This window comes from Syngnathus acus, chromosome 19 (genome assembly GCF_901709675.1).
Source record: "Syngnathus acus chromosome 19, fSynAcu1.2, whole genome shotgun sequence".
NCBI lineage: Eukaryota > Metazoa > Chordata > Actinopteri > Syngnathiformes > Syngnathidae > Syngnathus > Syngnathus acus.
In genome coordinates this window covers 6,085,783-6,101,816 of record NC_051103.1, presented here as the reverse complement: position 1 = coordinate 6,101,816, position 16,034 = coordinate 6,085,783, and the positions used below count along the sequence as shown (strand labels likewise).

General features: G+C 49.9%; 2 protein-coding genes across 2 annotated transcripts; both read left to right on the top strand.

The window, feature by feature from the left end:
• The first annotated feature begins 136 nt into the window (after positions 1-136).
• Positions 137-11,292, top strand: capn15 (calpain 15). The gene is given in 20 exon segments (XM_037278481.1): positions 137-1,675; positions 4,896-5,193; positions 5,196-5,366; positions 5,368-5,496; positions 5,498-5,665; positions 5,667-5,721; positions 5,724-5,771; positions 5,774-6,294; positions 6,296-6,490; positions 7,144-7,352; positions 7,995-8,178; positions 8,250-8,473; positions 8,742-8,867; positions 9,267-9,419; positions 9,979-10,140; positions 10,208-10,443; positions 10,505-10,674; positions 10,742-10,920; positions 10,985-11,069; positions 11,071-11,292. Coding segments are annotated over 20 exon segments (3,591 nt in total). The 5' UTR covers positions 137-1,490; the 3' UTR covers positions 11,164-11,292.
• Positions 11,293-12,376: 1,084 nt separating this feature from the next.
• LOC119138467 (putative protein MSS51 homolog, mitochondrial) lies at positions 12,377-15,971 on the top strand. The gene is made up of 6 exons (XM_037278524.1): positions 12,377-12,756; positions 12,815-12,964; positions 13,882-14,006; positions 14,063-14,629; positions 15,258-15,351; positions 15,438-15,971. Exons 1-6 carry the CDS (start codon positions 12,599-12,601, stop codon positions 15,634-15,636), a joined length of 1,293 nt encoding a protein of 430 aa, XP_037134419.1. The 5' UTR covers positions 12,377-12,598; the 3' UTR covers positions 15,637-15,971.
• The last annotated feature ends 63 nt before the right edge of the window (positions 15,972-16,034 follow it).

Here is a 16,034-nt window from a genome sequence, read left to right as displayed (position 1 = left end):
TGTCTTTGCACTTGTTTGTGCATTTTAGGGCTTTCTCAAACACCAGTTGAGGTTTTATGGCACATTGTGGACCTGGAGACAGTTTCTCAGAGTGGTATGTTTCTACTTGACTTTTTTTTTTTTTTTTTTTTGTATTTAAGTGCTTTTTCCCCCCCCCTTAACAATGACTCAAAGCTCACAGTTGAGGTTTATCTCAATCTCTCTGCCTGCTTGCTTCGCTCTGTGCCGGTGGGGAGAGTGCGCATGCGCACTGCTGACTCTCCAGTAATCCGCTGTTTTGGAGGCGATCGCATCCGCGTCCCCTGCGCTCTCTGGGAATTCAATCATGCGCTGCGATGTATTGAAGCGGACGACGACGACGCGGGATTTTTAACGGGACCCACCCCAATGGAACCTTTTGAAACACGCGTGGGGTGAAAGGGGGGGGGGGGGGGAAGCGCTCGTGTTGCGTTCAAGGAGAGGACAGAAAAACCGAGCGAGCGAGGATGTCTGCTGGTGAAAAGACATCAGCGTTCGCATGTGCAGCCAGTAAAAGCTTCTACTGGGAAATAAGATCCTGTGGGAGATATTTGAATATTTAACTGCTCGCGGGTGCGTTCTGGACGTTTTCTTCGGGATGCGTGTCGACGCGCTGCCTGGGGATGCTTTTTTAAAAAAAATGATACGATCACTAATTGGTTAATTCTGAAAAGTGTGTGTCTGTGTGTTTATAGTGACTAATGCTCATGTAACAGCCAGCAGCAAACTGATCAGCTGACGTGATCTGGCATTTGCATTCTGTTTCTGACTCGTTTTATAATCGTCCACATCTTTTGCATGTGTTCTTAAATGCACTTTTGCCGCTTAACCGGCACAGAAAACATCCTAGCCTGGAATTTATATTGTTGAAATAGTTTTGCAAGGATCTCTTTGAGTTTTTTAATCTTTGGTTCCACTTGGGTGGAGGTCCGAAATACCTTCAGCGTGGGAAAACATTTCCCATTAGGATTAAGCCCACAGCTTTGGTCCAGCTGTTAAACCAGAGCACATATCTGAAAGATGAGATTCTGGAAAATTTGCATGCTTGTAGTTTTGCCCTCCCCAGAAAATGCAGCACATTGATTTGTCTCTTACTGGATGTAACTCAAGATCCTCGCCGTTATTGATTGTTTACAACCGTCTGCAATGTCGACGGCCCGGATGAACCCGGCGATAATTCCGAGAGGCGCTGACTGTGAAAGCGGCATATTTCTCTAAGACCGGGACCAAGCATGAACCTGCACGGACTGGTGAGGCATGTCCGATGGTATGCGGGAGGAATGAAGAAGCGGCGCTGTGGAGGGAAGCCAAAAATCAAAGACAATTACAAGGTATCGCTCTGGCAAATTCTCCGACGGACTCATCCAGGTGTCTAAGAACTTCCACAAAGCCTCGCAACAGATACCGGAAACTTCTCAAAGTGCTTCCGAGCAGCCCTTCCTCTCCGACCCGTCTTGACTATCGCCGCGGTGATGGGCAGCTCGGCCTCGTCGCTCACCGCAGAGACGGAGTCGGATCACGGTTTCCGCGGCAACCCCTACCCGTCGTCGCCCCCGGTGGGCTGGCTCAGGACTAGTCACAGCAGCCCAGTATGGGGCACCACCTTCATCACACGCCAGCAGCAGCAAGCGTCTCCACGGCCTCACCGAGAACGCAGGTAAGGGCCGTGGAACGTTTGGACCCAGTAGACACCAGGAGGTTCCAGGAGAACCGATCGGGAGGTGTCCCAGCTTCTTCGGTCCCGAGAATTAGGTGACCTGGATCGACTCAGATCAGGGGCTGTGTTCTCATGTTATTTTTTTTTTTCTATCTTGGCCTGCAAATCTGGCTGATCTGGATTTGTAAACCAAAATCCCCGGCCCCCCCCTTGGCCTCCACAAGCACAGCTGCACTTTATGGACTGTTTTGGCAGCGTCCAAGGGCTCTCCCTGAGGTGATTGATCCGAGTGTATTTGAAAAAGTCACCCTAGGGAAATTGATAGTCAGTAGTTTGATGTTAAGCACTTTTTGACTAGTTTTTAAGCTTAAAATGACTTTTGAACCAATCCCCCCCCCCCCCCCCCTGTAGGAATATGTGGGAGTATTTCCAATTGAGCTTGATCTTTTCTAGGTCGCATCAAATAGAGCGAGAACATATCGAGCGAGTTGTTGCCGAGTCACTCGGAGCATCACATCCCCTTTGCCGGTTATTGATATTCCCAGAACCCGATCACCAACAATGGATTCCATTATTTATTCAGCATGGGTCGCCTGGTTGGGCTTTCATCATTCTTAAGTTCCTCTCCATTTAACGCTGACTGCCGTGCAAAATGATTTTGCTTCTGATAAAGAATATTTATGCAGCAGCATCATTTCAGTCGCCATGATTGCTCATGACTCGGGGAACAGAAGTCACTCTTTTTCCTCTTCATATCGTCGATTCCGGTGATAGTTGTTTTTCGGCGTGATGGACGATTGCGTTTATCGCCCCTCGACTCCACGGGCTTTCCTTTCCCTTTTAATTGGATTAAAACTGTCCAGAGCTGGTCTGGAGCGCCGAGGCTGCTAGTCGTGCCCACGTCTGAATTAATTTGGTATCCCCCTCCCTTGTTGGAAGCCGATGGGTTCAGATCCTAAAGCTCCACATGGTGATATGTTTTTTTTTGCCACTGTGCACTAAAAGCAAGTCACAGTTTTCCCCTCTTTGTAAATATTCAAATATCCCAAGCTGTCTCCACGGCTGCTTTGCAAAAAAAAAAAAAAAAATGTGCATGAGTCATGAAATATTCACTGAGGGCAGTGCTAGAGGTCGGGGACTTCTTTCCGTTTGCCCCTTCTCTGAGCGAGATTTCAAATACACTCCTTGCGGGCCGGACGGATAAAATCCTGTTAATAGTTAATCGTAAGACCTTGCGCATAAAATATTTCCGCTCGTAGCCCAGCATATCAAACATGTGACGGTAAGTAGAATTGATAGCGCACATCGGTTAATCGGTAAACATTAATTGAAATCGATTGATCGTAGCAATGCACGTCGGACATGATAAATAGCTCCAAGTGTCGTATTGATTCCGTTACGCAATTAACGCACGGGGAGCCTTGAGCAAGACACAAAAGGATTCAAAATCGTGCCACTTACAAGTTGGACTGTCAATGTGACTCACCTAACGGCAGGCTGTCGGTTGCGTAACATCTCCCAAAGTGCTGACTCACGAGAGATTAAACTGAAGTCCAATTCCCAGAATGTTCGATTTCAATGAAGATTTGAAAACACAATCCCACATCTTTGTCATTTCATTTTTGTGGTGTTAACTCATTCACTGCCAACCCAGTTCATATCAATGGCACCGAATGTGTGCTGTCCAAACATCAATTTTCACCATGCTGCTCCATTTTGTGTTGGATTAATAAAGTAGAAAGCTTCTTTGAGGAGCAGGCCAGGCCTCCCCCCACCAGGCTCTCGGGCTCCCAGCCAAGTTTGGAAGGCAGTGCTAATGACTATCGCACAAAGGCCAAATGTCTCGCGGAGAAGCCGGCGAGACTCGGCTCACTTGATCTCGCTTCAGTATGCAGAGTGAATCCAAGTAGCGAGCGACCACCATTGTCTTCCATCTATTTGTAGTCTGGACTGAGCTGTGATCTTCCAGGGGGTCATCTATGATTTATTCCGACTGGAAAACCTCATCGCAAAAAAAAAACAAGATCATTATTCCGAAGGTGGAGTTGTGTCCCTCTCTCTCATTTTTTTTTTTTTTTTTTTGCTCCACTGTAAGATGTTGGCCGTCTGCCCGGGCGGATCTGCGACACTGAGGAGCTGAAGTGGGCACTTTTAGAGCAGCTTGACTGAACAGGGCCAAGGAGAAAAGGTGCGAGCGCGGGGGGGTCCCGATGTGCTCAATGCAGAAAGTCATTTTTTTTTTTAAAGTACTGTCTTGGGACCCCAAGCAATATTGTGACATTTTATTAAGTTAGGTGTCCCCTATAATGAGGTAATTAAATGTGAAAAATCCTCCGGAGAATGATTTTGAAAGTCCTGCAGACAGAGTGATAATAAATTTTCCATCCCTTAGCTCCAATGCCATGCAAAGCAATTGATTTGACAAAGTTGCCATGTGGCTGACAACACGACTTTGCTTTCTGGTCGTGGATGAAAGAGCCTGACAGTTGCGGAGATGGCCCACGGCGGGGGAGATGAGCTGTCATCAAAACATGAGGCGCTGACGTGTGGCTCCTTGCAGACAGACAGACAGGATGGAATTCAAAACCACGTCAACATACGATTACCATAAACAAATTTGCAAAAGTTAAAGCGACGTAAACAGCCCAAGTCGTATTCTCTCTTTGCTTGTTTATTTACGATCAATGAAAGACTTTTTTTTTTTTCCCTCCTCTTTCCCCCGGGCGAACCGCTTTAGGTTGGAGTGCTGACATCAGCCTCGGAGAATAAATACTCGGCTAATGGCTCCTGACATAATGTACTGGAACTACTTGGACCATACTTTGATTGTCCTCGGGCAAAAAAAAAAAAAAAGGCTGAGGGTGCACTCCAACCTCAGCACGAAAAAAAAAAAAGCATGTGACCGTCTGCAAATAGATTCCAACTCTTCTTTTAGAGTTGAAAATGACTCATGCATTTATCCCTGGAGCACGGTATTAGAATAATCCGATGGAGAGTTGTCCGATATATTTTTTTTTTACCTCGATTATTGTTCCTCTCCTCCATCTTGAGCTGCATTGCTTGACTCTAATCATGCGGCCATTGTGTCTGGATTTACTGTCCTCGCTGCTCTCTGGAAAGAGATTTAATTTTTGCTCCCCTGAACGAGGCAATCTTTCCCTCTCGCACTCCATTTCCTGTCCTCATATAGTCTCAAGTGTTTTTTTTTTTGTCTTTGCAGCCACTCTCACTCTCCCGGCTCCATGGCAGCCGCAGTGCGAGGCAGCGAGTGGTCATGCGGACGCTGCACCTTCTTAAACGTGGGCGGAGCACCTCGCTGTTCCATCTGTGAGGCGCCTCGCCAGAAACCTGACTTGAATCAAATCCTCGCCTGAGCAGTAGCGAGGAGCAGCAGCGTTGGGGCTTGCCCTCGCTGTACCCTCAACAACCCTCAGGGATCCAAAGCCTGCTCCGTGTGCGGCTTCGGACCGTCGGCCACCACGCCGGGCGCCCGGCCGTCACCCACCGTCGCCGCCACCCATCAAACGGTCTCCCCCCCTGCTCCTATCACCGAAGCCCCCCTATCGTCACGCCCACGGTGCTTGCAGAACCCCAGGTCCCGCTGAAGGAGGACATGAGACGCTCGGAGAGCAACGGGGAAGTGGGCGGCGGCGTGGAGAAGCAGCACAAGTCGGGCTGGGCTTGCCCTCGGCTGCACGCTTCACAACACGCCGGTTGCGCTGTCCTGCTCGGCCTGCGTGCTGACCCAGGAAACTGTCCCTTACCCCAAAATCCCCCCCGAGGCTTTAGTGGTACCAGAGGTTCGCACTCCCGTATTGGGTTTTCCCCGTGGCCTCGGCGGGGCCCGCCCCTCTGCTCATCGATCTAACCGATGACTCTCCTCCGGCTCCCTCCTGCGAACCTCAAGAACCTCCCCACATCCCGTCGTCCGCATTCACGGCTTTCACCTCCTCCAGAACAACCCGGTGCCGGCGAAGTAGACGAGAGGTGCCCTCCGACAGGGCGACCGCCAAACCAAGGCACCAACACTCCCAGTCCCACCTCTCCCCCAGTGCGAGCGTGCCCCCCCAGTCCGGCCCCCAGAGACCCGCCAAACCCAACACGCCCAACCCCAGGAGCCCTCATACCCCTGTAAGCGCCTCAGTATCTTAGAAGAAGAAGACCCCCAAAAGAATCACCAGGTCGGAGCCCCTACCTGGAAGTGCCCGGGCTGCTCCTTAGCGAACCCGGGCGGCTCGTCCAAATGTGAAACCTGCCGATCGTCGCGGGCCGGCGCCGACTTAATCGATTTAGGTTGCGAGACGGTACGCTTCACCCCGGCTAGCCCGTCCAGTCCGGACTTTAGCACTTGGGCCTGCTCCAAGTGCACCCTGCGTAACCCCACGGGTGCTCCAAAGTGCTCCGCCTGTGGCTCGTCCAAGCTGCACGGCTTTCAGGAGCAGCAGGCGGCTCTTCTTCGCTGCTGCGCGCAGTGCGGCCAGGTCCCATCCGGACCCGGCACGACGTGCTCCTGCACGCCCAACCCTCCTTCGTCCTCCACGGCTCATAAAACCCGCAAACACGGCCGAGGTTATCCTTCCTCGTCGGGCCTTCACGAGAGGCCCGGCCAGTGGAGCTGCCCCGGCGTGTACGCTGCTCAACGACGTTAAGTCCAAGAACTGCGCGGCGTGCCACACGCCCCAGCAGTACCTCACCCTTCGCAAGGTGATCAAGCCTCTGAAAAGGAGAGAGAGCATGCACGTCGAGGCCCGTCGGCGAAACGACGAAGGCGAAGCCAAGGAGCTGTGGGAGAACATTGTCAGCTTCTGCCGAGAGGTAAGGAAATATATCCAACACCTAAGTGTGATGTTGCGAAATCTGCCTCCGTGCGTGATTCCGACAAAAAAAACAGATTGTCAACGCCACCTCTGATATTTGGCTGCAAGCGAACCAGTCTGCCGGTTTGGCGTCTGCAGTGGAGGTTTTCATAAATACTCATCGGCACCTCCATCCATAAAACGTCAAAGCTCATTGGAGGGGTTAGGCGTAAAGCGCGATTGACCGCACGCGGCGTGCTACTGGCGACCTTGGACGATGATGACGCCGGTGACTCTTGTCTGCTCACTAATGCCGGCATCAAGGCAACTGAATTGAATTATGAGCCGAGGCTGGAGAGCAATCCATTTTCTTTACCGGGAGCTAGCGCCGGGGCACTCGCCCCCCCCCCCAACCCCGGCTCACTTCTCACACCACAAAATAGGAACCAGAGTGGTTGTTGTGTCCCGGACAAAAGGGTTTAGATGACAGATAGTGTGTCGGGTTAGGTATCGTGTTCTGTGTCGCGAGACTCTGAGCGGAAATCGTAAGCAAAAAAAAAAATTGGGCCTTTGAGCCAGTGTGACTGCTTTAGAGTGCCTCGTCGTCCAAGATGGAAAAAAAAAAAAAAGCCTCTGACTTTATCCTTCCCCCGTGTCCTTTCTCCCAATTAGAACACGGTGAACTTTGTGGACGACAGTTTCCCACCGGGACCTCGATCGGTCGGCTTCCCCGAGGGCGACAGCGTCCAGCAGCGAATCAAAAAGTGGCTCCGCCCCCACGAGATCAAATGCAGCAACACGAAAGACCGAGGCGTCAAGTGGTCCGTTTTCCGCACGCCGCGACCTTCCGACATCCTACAAGGGCTGCTGGGAAACTGCTGGTAAGCGTCAGAACGCATCACGAGCAAGTTAGGACGTTCCTCGGGCTTCGTCGTTTCACTTTGAGGTCAAGATTGCTGCCGCTTTCAAATAAGTGACGCTTCATCACACTAGGAAAAAAAAAAGTCTTAGCGTGATTAAAAAAAGGAAAGGGGGGGTAAGCATCATCCATTTTGCTCTGTTAAATAAAGCGTAAAAGACAAAAGAGACTGGAGTCGATCGCCTTGTTTTTCTTTCTCAAGACATTTCACCAGCACTGAAATTCAGCCTTGAAGATAAAGCGGAGAGCAATGGCAACTAACACAAAGAGGCGATGAAACAATAACAAAGGAAAAAATATGCTGTCAGAAAGAGATACCCGTGGAAAGACGTACAAATGTACCTGGCGGGAAGATAATTCACCAAAGTCTGGACATGTGCTTTATCTTCCTGTCCTTGTTTTGCGCCCTTTGGAGGTGCACACACATTTTTCACAAAGTCAAGTCCCTCGCAAAGTTGCACACAGCTTATCAAAAATAACCCTCCCTGGAGCCAAATTTTTCTCCCTCTCAAACCGGATATAACCCAAATTTGTTATCCACACACACACAACCTAATAAACCAGCCAACAAAAGTGGAGCAGAGATGTGCGGTTCTTTCTCCAGGTTCCTCAGCGCTCTGGCCGTGTTGGCCGAGCGTCCCGAGTTGGTGGAGAGGGTGATGATCACCAGGACGATTTGCACGGAGGGCGCCTACCAAGTCCGCCTGTGCAAAGACGGCACGTGGACGACAGTGCTGGTGGACGACATGCTGCCCTGTGACGAATACGGGTACCTCCTCTTCTCCCAGGTTCGTCGACGTGACACATCGGGGAGTGTCCAAAAAGAAATGGCGCGTAACGATTTTGCGGATGCTTTTAGGCCCAGAGGAAGCAGCTGTGGGTGGCGCTGATCGAGAAGGCGCTGGCCAAACTCCACGGCTCCTACTTTGCCTTGCAGGCGGGGCGCGCCATCGAGGGATTGGCCACGTTGACCGGGGCTCCGTGCGATTCTCTCATGCTGCAGGTCAGCTCCACCAACCCGCGGGAGGAGCCCATCGATACCGACCTGATCTGGGCCAAGATGCTCAGCTCCAAGGAAGCAGGGTAAAATGAGACAAAAGCGTTATTGCCGCTTTGATTTGCGTGCTTTCAAAGCAACAGCAGACAAATAAGCGGAGCCCCAAAGTGGCTTCGGTGATCTGAAGCCAAGCCTGGCGCCCATCCTGTCACGACAAGCTGCGGTACGTTTTAATAAATCAAAAAGCCGACCAGCCGGGTCTGTCACGAGGAGTTGGCCCGACCGACCGGGTCATCAACAAAATTGGCGTTTTTTTTTCTTTTGGTGCTTCATTGAGCTTTTTTTGTCACCTAGGTTTCTCATGGGCGCCTCGTGCGGAGGAGGCAACATGAAGGTCGACGACGCCGTCTACGAGTCTCTGGGTCTGCGGCCTCGCCACGCCTACTCCATCTTAGATGTCCGAGATGTGCAAGGATACAGGTAGGCTCCTTCAAGTCCAATCATTTTGAAAAGAATCATACAGTAGCTTTGCTCACATGAGCTTTTGAACATTAAAAATCTGTAATATCGACTTGACCTACATTTGACGTGTGAATTATTTATCATGACATCTTTGAATTGTGTTCAAACGGATCTTTTTGTGAATGCGCGCTTCACAAGTCGAGGGAAGGGATGGCTGGATGGAAATGGAGAGCAGGTGCACCTTTTACTGCAGCAGTGGGGTCCTTTTGATCAGCTGATGGATGAGTGGGGGGGGGGGGGGGGGTGTAGAGTAATGAAACACAATGCCGGCCGGCTTTTGCGACCTGTGAGAGTAAGTCGAGAGTAGCATAAAAAAATAAAAAAAAGGAGTCTCAGATGTTATTGACTCATTTGCAGGTTGCTGCGACTCCGCAACCCGTGGGGTCGCTTCTCGTGGAACGGCAGCTGGTCGGACGAGTGGACGGACTGGCCGCAGCATCTCCGTCACGAGTTGATGGCGCACGGGAGCAGCGAGGGAGTCTTCTGGATGGAGTACACCGATTTCATCAAGTAAGAGCTCGACTCTGCAAATGTCATCTGAGTACACGCCGTGATGGATGCGTGTGTCATGTGACCTCTGTGGCTTTTACTCACCATCTGCTTTTGGCACCAGATTGTTGTTGTTAACATGCACAAAATGGCCTCATTCCAGATGTGCGCTACAAGGATGTTTTTTAATCAACACTCGGCTTTTGCTAATGTTTCCAATAAGGTCATAAAAAAATAAAAGAAATATCTGCGCACTGCACTGCGTCATACTGAAGCCGTGTTTGTTATTCATGGAGCTCCTGTCTCGAAAAATACAAGTCGCAATAAGTCCAGGAGGAACCGAGGCAGCTGTCCTGTTTGAACGACTCCACCTGAAAAATGTGTTTGGCCCAGAGGACCCCATCTGTCTTTTCGCCTGATTTCCCTCTGACACGTAATCTCTCCGCTTTCCACCCGAACCAGCAGCCTGCGTCTGCCTGGACTGAAACAATAAGGGGAGGGGGCGAGTGACGAAAGACAACTCAATCACTCTTGATGCCTCCATATGGACTTTAAAGAACAATGTCTTCTCGCCCCGCAGGTACTTTGACTCGGTGGATATTTGTAAGATCCACTCGGACTGGCAGGAAGTGCGGCTTCAGGGATGCTTCCCCAGCAAGGCCAGCGGGCCCGTGAGCGTCATGGCACTCACTGTGTTGGAAAGGACGGCGCTGGAGTTTGCTCTCTTCCAGGAGGGAAGCAGGTAAACATGCAGTGGATGAAAATGAAAAAATATTACAGGCTGTTCTTGAGGACCCTTTTGTCGTCAGGCGCTCGGACACGGCCGACAGCCACCTGCTGGATTTGTGCATCATGGTGTTCCGGGCCTCCTTTGGGAGCAGCAACAAGCTGACCCTGGGTCGCCTGCTGGCCCACAGCAAGCGAGCGGTGAAAAAGTTTGTCGGCTGCGACGTGATGCTGGAGCCCGGGGAGTACGCCGTGGTCTGCTGCGCCTTTAACCACTGGCAGATGAACGTGAGCGGGTCGGGAGGACCGCCCACGCCCGGTGAGTCCGACAAATAATCGGCCGCCATGGACGCGACCTGACGTCCGTCCCTCGACATCAGTGTCCAGTCCAACCAGCGGAGACCAGCGTCGGCCCAATCAGGACTTCCCCGGCTACATCCTGGCCATCTACAGCTCCAGACAAGTGATGGTGGAGCAGGTGGAGGCGGCCGCCACCACGCTAGCCGACGCCATCATCCTCCTGACGGAAAACAAAGGCGAAAGACACGAGGTGCTCGTCTATGTCCACATTCAATGTCAGGACGTGCGCAGGAAGAGGAACGCTTTTGTCTTTTCAGGGCCGCGAGGGCATGACGTGCTACTATTTAACGCACGGCTGGGCGGGGCTTATCGTGGTGGTGGAAAACCGTCACCCCAAGTACTACCTCCACGTCTCCTGCGACTGCACGGATAGCTTCAACGTGGTGTCCACGCGCGGCAGCCTCAAGACCATCGACAGCGTGCCGCCTTTACACCGGTATGTGCTTTTGACTTTTTTCGGGGGGCACTTTTGGAAAAGCTTTCACCGTCTCCCCCTGCAGGCAAGTTCTGGTAGTGCTCTCCCAGCTGGAAGGAAACGCCGGCTTCTCCATCACGCACCGGCTGGCTCACCGCAAAGCCGCCCAGCGCCTCGCTGGGCGACTGGACGCCTACCAAAGCCACCCACAGCCCCCAGCTCACCCCGGACATCGACGGCCTGCACCGACCCAGGCCGCTATGACCACCGTCCCCCACTTGGCGGACTTCTCCGAGCGACGGTCAGACCACTGGAACGCCTGGGCGAAAAAGACTCCCGCGCGTCTGAATGTATCGGTCAACACTGAGTTTTCTTCTGGCCCCTCAGGACGAACGAGGGCGGAGTCGCTCGGCTCTCATGCCTGGCGGGCCGCTTTCAGTGTCAAATATGTGTGCGTACAAGCGCTGTATGCCGATGTAACTACTGAGCCATTTGCAGGACTTCTTCCCTCCATTTTCCGCCCAAAACAACCAGATGGGGGGGGCGGAGCTAGGGGACATTTACTGTATCTCATCCCACTGACAATATGGTACCAATTGAGCCAAATTTCTTTTTTTTGTCTTTCAACCATCCAGGTACATTTTATCCGTATAGTTTTATGCTGCATGTTTTAGAAACGTTCACGCTCTGTGTCTCTCTAACTCAGGACCAAACGTGTGTCATGTTGGTGACCCCGCCCCCTCCCATCCCCATCTTAATTGATTCACTTTTTGAGTGTTTGATTCATTGTTTTTTTTTTGTTGCCATTTTCCTTCCAGCCATCGTTTTATCTTTCAAAACACCTTGTAAATGTTTCTGTGATGTAAAGCGGCTGTAAATATGTCCCCCCCAAAAGAACATTCATATGTACGATGACCACATATTTGCACTGAGCAGCCGTGCAATTTAATTTATTCGGCTCAACTTATCGAACGAGTTGGAATGTGATGGAGCGAGGCCGCAGTGAATCACTTTAGATTTTTTTTTTTTTCTGTCTCATTGTCACTTGGGCTCTTGCTGGTGTCCCTCAGCCCCCCCCCCCACCTACCCTTTTTTAATCCATGTTTCAGTAGCGCCTCCTGCTGGTAGTTGCAAGAAGCTACAGCTACGGACAACACCCCCGTCCTTTTTAAAAACTGTACAGGTGCAACCCATAAGATGTGTTGTGTTAAAAATAATAATCAACTAAATAGATTTTAAATAAGTAGTAAAACCAACAAACAGGAACTTAACGCTGACAAAGATTATAGAATATTTTATCAATAATTTTCGAGGGTCGGGCTGTGAATATGTGTATAAATATGTATGTTTTAATATTTCAATCTCAGGTTCCAGTGGACCAAATAAAAGTTCTTTTTTTAAATTACGCACCGGACTTTTTGTTGGTTAGATGGATGAAACGAGATTTGATATAAAGACTTTTATGTGCATGACCCCCCCACCCCTCCTCACTTTGTCCTATCCTTTAAAAAAAAAAAAAAAAAGCTCCCTCCCACCTTGCCCACTCTCCCTCCCCTCATCATCTGCACTCCCACTTTAGACCCCAACATGTGATGATGACACCCCACACGAGGAGCTGTCAATCACCACAATCCTGAACTAAAGAGAAAGCAAGACCTCGGGACGGAATTGTCTGCAACCGAGAGATATTTTTTCAATCATGGCTTCCCAAATCCCGGCGCTCCCCCAGTCGTACACGCCAAGCACCGACAGCGTCTTCTCGGACCAGTCCGGGTTCTACTCTCTGGACTCCAACGTGACGGGTCTCTCCAAGGTGATCCTAAACAAGCTCAACATGAACGACTACGGACAATACAGGTAGATTTTATCCTCCCCTTTTTTTTTCTGGAGTCAATCAATTTCATTGGAATTTTAGGGCTGCCTTGGAAGGTAAAAGCAAAGGAATAGCATTCCGTAACTACAAGGAAATGTTCCAGAAGATGGAGGAGACCTTCAAATTCTGCACCGGCTGCAACAAACTTCCACAACATGTCGGAGAAGGCAACACGCTGAAGCGCTGTGTCAAGTGAGTCCAATCTTCAATCAAACTTGTTTGCCTTTAAGGGGCGTGGCCTAATGAGTGACATCACAAGCTGAACACTGTTATTTGCCACATTCTTTAACTTTGACACCATGGTGAATAATATTTGGAAGATGCCCAGGTGTAAATATAACTAAGACCTTCTGACTGAATCATCTCCATGGAACTCAGCAGCCCATAAAAGCTCACTTACTGAGGTCTCTTGTGTCATAACATCCCGCAATATGCTTTGCGGCCTACTTTTTATGACATCCGTTTAAAGCGAGATAATGCGCTAATCCGACAGCATCAAATTTATTTACATGATAGATTTGCACAACATGCACCTCTTGGTTGACTGTATTTTTTTTAAAGGATTCTTTTTTTAACGTTTTACCGCGTCGGGATCTTTTTCCCTGTTGGGAATTTGCCACCTGTTGCTAATTAGTAAAGCTCTCCCAACTGCATTGCTCTTGACACACACACACACACACACACCACTATAAATTGTCAGCTGCTCCTGCCTCTCTCCGCGGTCATTATTTCTAGCCGATGTTTAATGCTGATTCGCCAACATGCAATGAAACTTCGTCACAACATTTCTGACCTTTCAATTTTATTTCTTATTCCCTTCAGATTCATGCATGTGAAAATAGTATAAGCAAATCTTGTTTCGAGTCGCACGCCTTCAAGGATGTAAAAATACGACATTACATCACCGTCGTGTTCATTTAGTGTCAAGGGCGAAATTTATTTCCTGTCACAAACAAAGCCTTCAGGTTTATGCATGTGTGCTGTCACGCAAAGCATCCATATTGGATTTTATGACTCGGCTCACTCGGCCATCACTTATGTTATATTTACATGTAATTATTGTCAAACTGCTGAGAGTCATTTTTTTCTGTCCCATCTGGCTGCGACAGATGTTTGAACGTGTACTACTGCTCCAAGGATTGTCAAGTCAAGAACTGGCCTCAGCATAAAAATGTCTGCAAGACGTTGCGTCTGGTGGCCATCGACAGGCTGGTGGAGTGGCTGATGTTCACTGGTGAGGCAAGAAACCACTTCATCCAGTCCAAAAATGAAAGTCCTGCCTCCACACAGGAGACCTTCCCATTCCGTCCGAGAAGTGGTCCAAGTCAGCTGCAGAGGTGAAGACCTGGCAGGACTGGCTGGCCCTGCAGGAGGACCAACTCGCGCCACGTCTGGACGCCGTCCTGACCTGCGCCAACATGGCGTCCCTGTGGATGAACGTCAGCAGGCCCAGGCCGGACGACGGCGACCTGCGGGAGTCAGTGTGGCGCCTTCAGAGCGAGTTCCTCTCTCGTGTTCTCACAGTGGGCTCGGCCGTGCGGCACTACGGGCTGGACCCTCACGCAAAACCACTTACGATCCACATAGCCGGGGCATCCTTTAACGAGACCATGGAGGCCAGACTGACGGACTACGACGAGCTCAACAACATGTTCCCGGGGCACCTGGGCATTGAGGTGGTCATGGTGGGACCGGAAGTGGTGGCAGGCCCCAGCATGAGGCCCCCTCTCACGGCCTTTGGGCCCAGGAAGAGGGTCTACATCAGCGCCTACAAGGGCCTCTACCATCAGTTCTGGGAGGACGTGATCGAGAAAAACGAAGCAGCCAAACCAGACCTGGTCGTCGGATTTCATCCTGGTAGGTTAACTCGCCATTCAATTAAAAAATCGAACTGTTTGGCTTTGGCCACCTGGGGGCAGTATAGCACAGATACGGTTCATCACGATATCAAAATTTCTCAGTCATTCTTTGCAGACGATAAAGAATATATCTCAACATAGATGCTATTTAGCTTTAGTATTAAGCTCGCGGAGTTAAACGCATTCATTTGTTCAGCTGCCCGTATTTCGTGCATAGTTTTGTTTCGGCCACTCAACGGCAGCTGACATCCACCAATAACTTAAAACCGTATCGATCAAGGATGTGGGCGTCGAAGCCAGCTCAGGGACAGATAAGCAGGGGTGGATTTAACGTATTTGATTTCCACGGATGGCTCAGAGCCCAGGGGCCCGGTTGAAGGGCGAGCTATTCATTCGACACGCGGCCGAATAAATCAGCGCCAGGGCTAAAGTGACAACTGGCGGCTAATGTGAGGATGACGGATTATCCGGCAGGTTGAAGACAGATTTTGCCTCTCGTTTGTCAACAGGCGAGTATCAGGAGGTCACTGTGGATTTGCAACTGCTATGCAGGAATCAAGCCTCACATCTGTCACAGTCATTATTTTTGTCCTCTTCTTCTTGAGCTAATTAGACATCTCTTGCAGGTTTTCACGCCAACCAGGGTCTGGTGGAGGGTTGGCTCCCCACCCTCCTGCTGCTCCGAGACTACAACATCCCCTCCTACTTCACAGTATACAGGTCAGTCATCTGGAGTAAATTATAATCGTTTGAAATGTCAAATGTTAGTCAGATAGGACGAATCATTTTCCTGTTGGTTCCGACAGCGATATGGAGCTCAAGTACTCACTGCAGATCCTCCTGGAGTTGGAGATGGACATCAGGGAGAGCGGAGCCAATTCGTTTTCATCGCAGAAGCCAGAGCAGGTTCTGGCCTGCCCCAATAAACCTGCAGTGTACTGTAACTCGCACTACGTCGCTTTCCAAGGATTGATGCCAAGGGAAGACTTTAACGAGGCCAACTAAAGGATTTCGCGAATTAGATTCTTTTCCAGAGACAGATTTTTTTTTCTTCTCACATTTTTGCATTATGAATAGTCAAGTGCCTCCATATGCAATACCCTTTTTTTTTTCCAGGCACAGTTTATATTTTCCCATGTTACTGTATTTAAATGTGGCGTTAATGTTGCAATTTTGCATAATCCTAGTGTTTTTTATTGAACAAATTAAATGAAATGATGACGCATCTCAACAGAAATGAAGTTTATTTGGAGTAATTATGCTCGAAACGACACTGCCCTCTTGCGGTCACAACTTGTAGGTACGCACTCGTCTATTCTAACAGACTTCCAAACTTGTAAAATATCGCTCAAAATGCACCATCCAATAATGAACGTGGATATAAATGATTTTATTTGTAATTT